The 10,912-nt window shown below is 34.7% G+C and overlaps 1 protein-coding gene across 1 annotated transcript; it reads left to right on the plus strand.

Annotated features, from left to right (window-relative positions):
- The first annotated feature begins 1,029 nt into the window (after positions 1-1,029).
- NRPB2 (DNA-directed RNA polymerase family protein) lies at positions 1,030-9,598 on the plus strand. The gene is made up of 25 exons (XM_039025563.2): positions 1,030-1,383; positions 3,014-3,235; positions 3,313-3,603; positions 3,710-3,907; positions 4,073-4,137; positions 4,234-4,320; positions 4,459-4,579; positions 4,676-4,720; positions 4,814-4,951; positions 5,105-5,177; positions 5,327-5,403; positions 5,493-5,600; positions 5,700-5,816; positions 5,988-6,143; positions 6,214-6,318; positions 6,394-6,519; positions 6,595-6,672; positions 6,764-6,859; positions 6,941-7,056; positions 7,162-7,231; positions 7,335-7,388; positions 7,526-7,669; positions 7,791-8,090; positions 8,345-8,767; positions 8,873-9,598. The coding sequence occupies exons 1-25, from the start codon at positions 1,117-1,119 to the stop codon at positions 8,990-8,992; spliced, it is 3,597 nt and encodes a 1,198-aa protein (XP_038881491.1). The 5' UTR covers positions 1,030-1,116; the 3' UTR covers positions 8,993-9,598.
- Positions 9,599-10,912: the final 1,314 nt, after the last annotated feature.

Raw genomic sequence — 10,912 nt, forward strand, 5'->3', positions numbered from 1 at the left:
GTATATTTTATATATTGGTTTATACTGTGACTTATATCAAACATTTAGTCAATCTCTAATTTATAAACTGTACTATATTTCATATATTGGTTAGAATATTTCAAATACCTAACAAAATGTTCTAAGGTATATTTAAAATAATCACGAATCCGTCAAAATGTTCTAAGGTATATTTAAAATAACCATTAATCTGTTAAAAAAAACCCAACAAATTGATATGTACAAATAAACAACGGAATATGTTACATGTACAAGTGAACAAACAATTAAATATTTAACATAATAACAAAAATCAACATGAAAAACGAAATGGAAAATAAAATCATATTAAATGTCATTTTCTCTCTCCAAATGAAAATGGAAAAATGTATTAAATACATTTTATCTCTACAATGGAAAAGGGAAAAAATCACAATAAATGCATTTTCTCTCTTCATAATAAATGCATTATGTGATGATTTATGTCAATCATATAATTTATATACTGTGGTATATTTCATATATTAGTTAAAATATTTTCAAATTTCTAATAAAATGTTTTGAGGTATATTTTAAATAACCATGAATCCGCAGAAAATACATGAACCAATGAAAATAGAAAAAAAATTCATTAAATGTATTTTTTCTCTCCAATTAAATTAAATAAAAGAAAAAATCTCAACAAATAAATGCATTTTCTCTCTCCATTTGAAAATATGAAAAAAAAAATCATATCAAATAAATATTCCCTTCATAATAAATGCAGTTTCTTTCTATCAATGAGAAAGTTTTGAAAATATGAAAAAATATATAAAAATAATAAAAAGGGTAAAATTGTCTAAAAATAATATTAAAAATATTTCTTGAAAAAATTCAAATTTTAAATTTTTTTTTGAAATATAGGACCTAAACATAGGTTTTTATGTAAAAATCCATTGATTTTAAAAGAAAAATAAAGAACGAAGACATGGGCCGTTACATCTAAAGAAATGGGCCTAAAAACCGATTGTTTAGTTCATAACTTGGTTTAGCTATAAATAAAGCAGAGTCGGCCATTTTGAGACGCGAAGGTCATTTGAGCTCTCGCGCGAGGTTCTTCCTCTCAAAAGCCATACTTCCTTTGGTAACCTTACAAAAATGGACGATTACGAAGAGTATGATCGGAATATGAATGACGACGACGATATTGAGGCTATCCCCGACGATGAAGAAGAGATCACCCAGGAAGATGCTTGGGCAGTAATTTCAGCCTATTTTGAAGAGAAAGGGTTAGTCCGCCAGCAGCTCGATTCCTTCGATGAGTTTATTCAGAATACTATGCAGGAAATTGTGGACGAGTCTGCAGACATCGAGATTCGTCCCGAGTCACAGCACAATCCCGGGCATCAGTCCGATGTTGCTGAGGTACGCTTTCCTCTGAATTTTTGATGGAGGGCTGTTTCGCGCGCTTCGGGAGTTTATGAGTTCTGATATTTTATCTACTCCTTGGATGAACTTCACTTGAAAAGTACTACCAATGGCTTGCTGTACTCGGCCAATTTGTTAGTGATAGGAAAGGATTGAATTTTTAGCGGTGCCATGTTCTCTCGGGAAATATTGGTCAATGTTTCTTCTACTGGTGTAGTTTTGCTCTTGTTTAGGTTAAATTATAGTCTCACGATTAAACCTCTGTTTCAATTAAGTTCGCTTTTAGATTCCATCTTTTCTGGACGTCTCAACTATTTCCAACCAACACAACTTGTTAAACCCTAAATATTACATCGTAGAGTTTGTTTGCCACAATTGCAAAAAAACAAAAAAAAAAAAAAAAGTTTTCATGTTGGACTCTTTCTACTCGTGAATAAAGATATTGAAACTAAAGCTAAACATAGGGGGTGAAATTATTTTTTCAATTTGCTTTCTCCCTCTCATCCAGTTGAAGTGCTCGACCACTAGAAGTTTGAAAAAATTGTTAGGTGGTTTGGGTGCAGTTCAAGAAATGCTACGCAAACAAATATTTTAAAAACTGTTTTAGGTCGTTTCTAATTTTTAAAATGATTTGAGGAAAAAGGATACTCTTTTGTTTTTGTATTTTCATTTGTTTCATCCAACACGTTGAAATCAAGTTCTACATAAAGATTCATAGTTATAAATGAGCAATTAATTGGGAAAGCACTGCCACTAATAGTATCTACATGAAAGCAAAAACTAAGCTTTTTTTTTGTTAGTAAACTACTTCTAAAAGTTAGTCTGCCAAATGGATTTTTACATTTTTGTTATGTAAACTACCTCTAAAATTTAGTCTGCCAAGTGGGTTTTTACATTAATTCTGTTTTTTACTTTTCTTAAACATATAAATGTTTTTAAACCTAATATTTGAACTGCTCTCAAGCCACCTTTTATTTATAAGAATTTCCCTCAAGTCACTTAAATTTTTTTTGCTGAGTTACCTTTAGGTTTTCGACGGTTTTAATTGATAGAAGACTTGAGTTTTAGAATGGTTTTCTTACCACTTTCTGCTATTTTACCATAGTTCAAGAGTGTAATCACTGATGAAGTTCATTTTCAGCCCTCTCATCCAGATTAGATTTGCCTTTTTTAGATTGATAATCTATGTCAATGTATCATATATACTTTTTTGGAATATGTGTGTGTGTAACCTGTTGAATGTGTGAATAATCAAGGTTTGGTAGTTCTAAAAATTTTGAATAATTGATTTTGACATATGGTTTACAGTTTAATATTTTGGGGTGAGGTAGCGGATAGATGAATTTCGGATCTCCATTCTTGCTAACTAGAATGGAGAATAAAAAAGGGTTCCAAATAAGTTCATGAGTTTGTATGTGGTTTGCTAATGCATTTTTGTCATCCTGTATTATTGCTCCATATTGAATTATCAATAATGGAACCTTGAAATCCACGTGTCTGTTTCCCCCCATTCATGTCGATATTGATTGAATCCACCATGTCCATTCCTATTCTCAATGAATTTAAAAATCATGCTCTTCTAGGTGTCAATTGCAGTGGCTCTAATATGGTTGTGTATTATGTATAGACAATATACAAGATCAGCTTTGGTCAGATATACTTGAGTAAGCCAATGATGACTGAATCTGATGGAGAGACTGCAACCTTATTTCCTAAGGCTGCACGATTGAGGAATCTAACATACTCAGCCCCTTTGTACGTGGATGTCTCTAAAAGAGTCATAAAGAAAGGTCATGATGGTGAAGAAGTTACTGAAACCCAAGATTTTACAAAAGTTTTTATTGGGAAGGTTTGTTTCTAATACTTTATAGAAAACAAATGTACAAAAAAGAATTTTAAGCAAACCTTGACCTGTATTGTCATTAGGTTCCCATCATGCTCCGATCGAGTTATTGCACATTGTATCAAAATTCTGAGAAGGATCTGACTGAGCTCGGGGAGTGTCCATATGACCAAGGAGGCTATTTTATTATCAACGGGAGTGAGAAGGTTCTTATTGCACAAGAGAAGATGAGCACAAATCATGTATATGTTTTCAAGAAAAGACAGCCCAACAAATACGCCTTTGTGGCAGAAGTTCGGTCTATGGCCGAGTCACAAAATAGACCACCTAGTACCATGTTTGTACGGATGCTTTCTCGAACAAGTGCCAAGGGGGTAATGCCATTATCTCGATATTGTGAAGATTTAGAAGTTATTCCTCCTTGTTGATGTAGATATTGTTCTAACCTATTCTTTCTGTAATTCATCAATGTTATTTCAGGGCTCTTCAGGACAATACATACGTGCCACTCTGCCTTACATTAGAAATGAGATTCCAATTATAATTGTTTTTCGTGCTCTAGGATTTGTTGCTGACAAAGATATTCTAGAGCATATATGTTATGACTTCTCTGATACTCAAATGATGGAGTTGCTTCGGCCTTCCCTGGAAGAGGCTTTTGTTATCCAAAATCAGCAGGTCTCCAATTTCTTTGTTGCTATAAGTATACCGTCCGATTCTCTTCCTCTCATGCTGAAATAGACACAGACACAAACACATACACGAATTATACATTTTATAATTTTTATTTGTTCAGTACATTGTAACTGTCAGGTTGGTTGATATGCTTTTCCTCAACTGTAGGTTGCACTAGACTATATTGGGAAGAGAGGATCAACTGTTGGTGTGACCAAGGAAAAGAGGATTAAGTATGTATTCTCTAAATAAATTTAGGTTTGCTCCATTTTATACTGCATGAAACCTTTGTAGCACATTTCAGCATGTTTGTTATGTTGATGTCTCAGGTATGCCAAAGAGATCCTTCAAAAGGAAATGCTTCCTCATGTTGGCGTAGGTGAATTTTGTGAGACGAAGAAGGCATATTATTTTGGGTATAGCACTTATTTGTTTTTTTCCCCTCCTTTCCATTTCTAATATTATCGTTGTTTTATCATCATCATCATCATTACTGGCTGAACTATTTTAGTTGTGAGCACTTAAGTTATCTTACTTGACATTACATGTGGCAGTTATATAATTCACCGGCTACTCTTATGTGCCCTTGGCCGGAGAGCAGAAGATGATAGGGACCACTATGGGAACAAAAGACTGGACCTTGCTGGTCCTTTACTTGGAGGCTTGTTTAGAATGGTTGCTTTTTTATTTGAGAAGTTCATTTTTTGGTTGCAAATGTTGTACTTTTATATCTTGAGATTTTATCATAATCTTTTATTTGTTTCAATGCAGCTATTTAGAAAGTTAACAAGAGATGTGAGAGGTTATGTACAAAAGGTTGCCTTATTGGAGTTTGTTTGTTTCTTTCCCCCTCCATTTAGCAATGTTTTCTTTCGATGACTTCTGCATTACGTATGTGTCATGGTGCAGTGTGTTGATAATGGAAAGGACGTCAATTTGCAATTTGCCATCAAAGCGAAAACTATTACTAGTGGCCTGAAATATTCGCTTGCCACCGGAAACTGGGGGCAGGCAAATGCAGCTGGTACAAGAGCTGGAGTATCACAGGTAGGAGAAAATTTCATAAGGCAATCTATTTAATTCAATTTTGACCGTTGGATCTTTCATTTTCAATGAATGTCTACAAATGATTTTTCATTATTTCAAATGTGAGTTTCTTGTTTTCTTCATTTGGAGGTAACGGTGTTGCATGTATTTCAGGTGTTAAATCGTTTGACATATGCATCAACTTTGTCTCACTTACGAAGGCTGAATTCACCCATTGGACGAGAAGGTGAAAACATAAGTCGTTACTTCTGTTTGTTTTATTTATTATGGTGAATGGAATGAAGATCGGCTGCCTTTTTCTCCGTGTACATTTTGATTCTAGCTGTACGCAGTCGTTTGTTTCTTTTTCATAATTCAGTTTATGTCATATGCCAGGTAAATTGGCCAAGCCTCGGCAGTTGCATAATTCACAATGGGGAATGATGTGTCCTGCTGAAACACCTGAAGGACAAGTGAGTATAAATGCTAACAGGTTTGTTGGTGTGAGATATTTTTGGGAATTGACTTGTTCACTTATGGATGCAATCTGAATTTTCATCAGGCATGTGGACTGGTAAAAAATCTTGCATTAATGGTTTATATTACGGTTGGATCTGCGGCATATCCTATTTTGGAATTTTTGGAAGAATGGGGCACAGAGAATTTTGAGGTGCCTAATGTGTTCTCTACCAAGTCACGATTATGTTGTTTCTATGTCATTTTCTCTCTCCTTTATTAGGCATTATCTAACAAATTCTGTTGGTTGTAGGAAATTTCTCCTGCTGTCATTCCTCAAGCGACAAAAATTTTTGTCAATGGTTGTTGGGTTGGGATCCATCGGGATCCTGAAATGTTGGTGAAGACATTGAGACGGCTGAGACGACGAGTAAATATTTACGGTTTTTTTTCCTTGTGTAGATATTGTATCATAAAACATTTCTTGTAAATTGAAAATGTTTTAACATTGAGTTTCTACAGACTGTTGAATGCACAGGGTGTTTATGTTTTACTTTATAACTTATTATGGATATCAATCACATCTAATTTTTGTGCCTAGGTTGATGTAAATACTGAAGTTGGTGTAGTTAGAGATATCCGTCTGAAAGAACTACGGATATATACTGATTATGGCCGTTGCAGTCGTCCATTATTTATTGTTGAGAAACAAAGGCTTCTCATAAAGAAGAAGGATATCCATGCTCTTCAGCAGAGGGTGAGTGATAAAGTCCCGATGTCTTTCTTTATCCTTATTTCTTTAATATCTATATGATTTTTGGTAACAGGAATCTCCAGAAGATGGTGGTTGGCACGATCTTGTAGCAAAGGGATTCATTGAATACATAGACACTGAAGAAGAGGAAACTACCATGATTTCCATGACAATTAGTGTGAGTAAACAGTAAATCTACTTGATAGGCTTATGGGAATTTACTAGAAATTAAGATCTTTTTAAAATAAATCAGGATCTTATACAAGCAAGGATCAACCCTGTTGAGGCTTATTCTGACACCTACACTCACTGTGAAATCCATCCATCATTGATTTTGGGTGTTTGTGCTTCCATTATTCCATTTCCCGACCATAACCAGGTTTGTCAGTTTTGCCACTGCAATATAGTTTTATGTGGTCTTTTTCTCTTACTGATCCATTTGTGGTATATTTAGTCCCCACGTAACACGTATCAATCTGCTATGGGTAAACAAGCTATGGGGATTTATGTCACCAACTACCAATTTCGAATGGTATGCTCTATTTCGTAGTAAAGTGGATTCATCATTCAAGGTTCTTCCCCATTGTCAAGTTAACCAAATAAGTTTCTGTATATTTATTTAGGATACTTTGGCCTATGTTTTGTATTATCCACAAAAGCCTCTTGTGACTACACGAGCTATGGAGCACCTCCATTTCAGGCAGCTTCCAGCTGGCATTGTACGTTTGAAATATATTTAAATTTACTCTTGGTTTTGATAATCCTTCTTTTCACATTCTGTTTTGTTTCTGTTGTCTTAGAATGCCATTGTTGCCATCGCTTGCTACTCTGGTTATAACCAGGAAGACTCTGTGATCATGAATCAATCCTCCATTGACCGTGGATTTTTTAGGTCACTTTTCTTCCGGTCATACAGGTAATCTTATCCCTCCCAGTTTCCTTAACTTTTTATGCATGGATCTAGTTTAGGATTATTTATTAATTTTTTTAATGAATATGCTTTTACACTGTCCATTTTCAGGGATGAGGAGAAAAAGATGGGAACTCTTGTAAAAGAAGATTTTGGACGGCCGGACAGGAGTAATACTATGGTGAGAACTTATTATAAATTGAACAGCCGGACAGGATTATTGCTATCTTTCTTTTGAAAAATTCTTCACCATTTGATCTGCAACATGAGTATTTCTTTTGCAGGGTATGAGGCATGGCTCCTATGATAAATTGGATGACGATGGTCTTGCACCCCCTGTATGCTTATAAAAATCTTATACATGTTTCTTTGGTTATGTTCTTTGGTATTTTAGTGATTAAAACAGTTGCTCTTGGTTGCAGTGCATTTTGTCTCTTGTGTCATTGATTTTGATTGTAGTACTGTTGTGCTCCAGGGTACTAGAGTATCAGGTGAAGATGTTATTATTGGAAAGACTACTCCTATCTCTCAGGAAGAAGCTCAGGGACAAGCTGCACGCTACTCAAGACGTGATCATAGCATTAGTTTACGTCACAGTGAAAATGGGATTGTAGATCAAGTATGTTTTTGTTTAAAAAGACTACATTCTCATTTTAATTGTTATCACAATGATTTCCTCAACATTATGCAACTTACAATTAATCCGCTGCATTGCATGCATAATTATTTGTCTTTTGCAGGTTTTGCTGACTACAAATGCTGATGGATTGAGATTTGTGAAAGTAAGGGTAAGATCTGTTCGAATACCTCAGATTGGGGATAAGTTCAGTAGTCGACATGGTCAAAAAGGGACCGTGGGAATGACTTACACACAAGAAGACATGCCTTGGACTGTGGAAGGAATCACCCCCGATATAATCGTGAATCCACATGCTATTCCGTCTCGGATGACAATTGGTCAGCTTATTGAGTGTATCATGGGGAAGGTGGCAGCCCACATGGGAAAAGAAGGAGATGCTACCCCATTTACTGATGTCACTGTAAGTTGCGTGTTTTGGTCCTCAAGAGTTGCAACTTTATGATGATTTTTGGTGATGGATTGGTTCTTAAACCACCTTTTATCAGTTTGTGTCATGGGATGTGGAGATTTTTGTATGTTCCTTTTGTTTAACTACATCTCTTTCTAAATTATTCCAGTAAACTTTTACCACATCGGGCACATCTTTCCATATGATGTAGACTGTTTGTGTCTGCTTTCAAAGAGTTAATTTATCAATATCGTTTGTTTGATCAGGTGGATAACATCAGTAAGGCTTTGCATAAGTGTGGTTATCAGATGCGTGGATTTGAAACCATGTATAATGGCCATACAGGCCGGCGGCTCTCAGCAATGATATTCCTTGGTCCGACCTACTACCAAAGGCTGAAGCATATGGTTGATGACAAAATACATTCACGTGGAAGGGGTCCTGTGCAGATCCTTACAAGACAACCTGCTGAGGGTCGGTCACGTGATGGTGGTCTCCGATTTGGGGAGATGGAGCGTGATTGCATGATTGCCCACGGTGCTGCTCATTTCCTTAAGGAGAGGTTGTTCGATCAAAGCGATGCTTATAGGATCCATGTCTGTGAGTGCTGCGGATTGATAGCCATTGCAAATCTGAAGAAGAGTTCCTTTGAATGTAGGGGATGCAAAAACAAGACAGACATCGTTCAGGTGAATATTCAGACCAGCATCTTTATGCAACATATATATGTAAATACCATACAAATTCCATTTACTTTTACATGCTCACGTAATAATGTGATTCGATGCGTACAGGTGTATATCCCTTATGCCTGTAAGCTTCTCTTCCAAGAACTTATGGCTATGGCAATAGCTCCGCGGATGTTCACAAAGGAGATTAAACCATTAAAAGACCAAATGAAGAAAGGATCTTGATTTCCTTCTATAGATTCTTGTCAACTCTCCCGTATTGGACAAGCTATTATATAACTGTGGTGGAAAATACTCGAAACTAACCGTTGGAGCCCGGAGGCAGTGACGACACATCCCCTGAGAAATTAGAACTAACTGAAGCTTAGTTGTTTGAGATATGCCCACTGCCTCAAGGTCTCGGTGATGGGTTGGTGGGAATCAATCAACCAACCGCCCTTGGAGTCCGTTGATGGAGCCGTCTATTCATCCTAAGATCAAGGTCAAGTGTATGTGCAATCAACTGCCTGCCTTTGTTCTTTTACTTTCATTATGGAGAGCGATTTGTTAGGTCGTGTGCAGGTGAACTACCCACTGGTGTCCATAGAAACCCCTTTTCTCTCACTTATAATATTTGCTTCAGCGTCTCCGGATACTATATATACTTATTTACTAGGGTAGAATATCGAGATATAATGAGTTTAACAAGTTTTATGTAGGTGAAATCTATTATGCAACAGTACTGAATATCTTCATGTTAGTATATTGGATTTACCCACCTCATTTTCATCTTTTCTGCTACAAATTTGTAATATATGGTCAAATTTAATGATAAAAGAACAGTTTTTAACACCCTTTTTTGTACATCACCAACGTAAAATATCTAGTTTCGACTAAAAATTGTATGACTCATAATTGCCATCTAAAAAGGTCTATGGATGCTTTTTACCTTTTAATTATTAAGTGAAATAGAATTTTTCCTAAATTAAAAATCAATGTTTGAAGTTCATGATCATACAATGAAAATCAACCATAACTATATATATGATATATATATATATATAAGAAGAATGTTATTGTGTCGACGTTTCTTCCACTCTTTTCAATTTCTCAAGTACATGTCATTCATGTGCACTTAGCAAGAGTTTTATGATCAACTTAAATAAAATATTTTCTTTTACAATTTAATCTTTGATTCGTAACGTGGATGCTAAGTTTGATAAGACTGGTTGATCGAATCTTTATATCTAATTTGCTTTAATTAGTTTTTGTATTACCCTCTTGACTTAGAGTCAAGTTCGTTTCAAATTTGGAAAAAAATTGTATAATTCCATAGAGACAAAAAGGTGGTGAGAAAATATTATAATATTAAATATTCTTCTTTTTCTTCCTTTCAATTAAATAATTTGCATTAGGTGGCCACCTCCAATTCATGTTATATTATGTAATGACCCACAATTTACTATTCCAAAGTACATGAGCTTGATAATTTTCTTTGACAATATCATTCATTGAAAGACCTAATTTGTTGAAATATTAGAGAAGTAATCTAGTCATTGTAATCAACCCACCATGAATAAGATTTCAAATTGCTTTAAAAATAATCCACTTGTTAATTGTTTTACTATTTTTCTTTTTACTTTTTATCTTCCTATCTTTAGTTTTTGTATCTCTACTATTAGTCGAGTGTTTGTGTTCTAACCAATTGATAAAACAAATATTTTAAAATTGTAAAGTCAACTTAAAACCTTTAAACAAACAAAGAACCAGATTAAAATAAATGCAAACCATAAAGACAAATAGATCAAATTGAGACTATGCCCCAGTCATACTGATCAAATTCCTAATGTAATCTTATATGCATATATGCATTCACAAATATGAGAATGAAGTATAGGATTAGTTGGCATGTATAAAATTCAAAATTGTCACATTTTTCAATTGATTAACAATAGAGGATTTTAATTCTTAAACTTTTAGAAAGATATGTAACATTTTCACTGATTGTACTATGATTACGTTGACATATAGATATGACAATTTTGATCCTTGAACCTTTAAATAGTGATCATTTTGTTCCGTCATTTTCATTTTTACTTCATTTTAAAGGGATCAAAATGGTCAATTTTCAATTGTTCAAAACCAAAATGAACTAAAACAAGGGGG

Source organism: Benincasa hispida, chromosome 3, assembly GCF_027475165.1.
Source record: "Benincasa hispida cultivar pf3 chromosome 3, pf3_genome.v1.1, whole genome shotgun sequence".
Classification (NCBI taxonomy): Eukaryota; Viridiplantae; Streptophyta; class Magnoliopsida; order Cucurbitales; family Cucurbitaceae; genus Benincasa; species Benincasa hispida.

What these genes read in the sequence shown, in the direction of transcription:
- NRPB2 (XM_039025563.2), top strand. Translation starts at nt 1,117, where the DNA reads ATGGACGATTACGAAGAGTATGATCGGAATATGAATGACGACGACGAT. An exon ending in ACCAAGGAAAAGAGGATTAA is followed by an intron (nt 4,138 to 4,233) that starts GTATGTATTCTC and finishes TTGATGTCTCAG; the next exon opens with GTATGCCAAAGAGATCCTTC. An exon ending in AAAATGGGATTGTAGATCAA is followed by an intron (nt 7,670 to 7,790) that starts GTATGTTTTTGT and finishes TGTCTTTTGCAG; the next exon opens with GTTTTGCTGACTACAAATGC.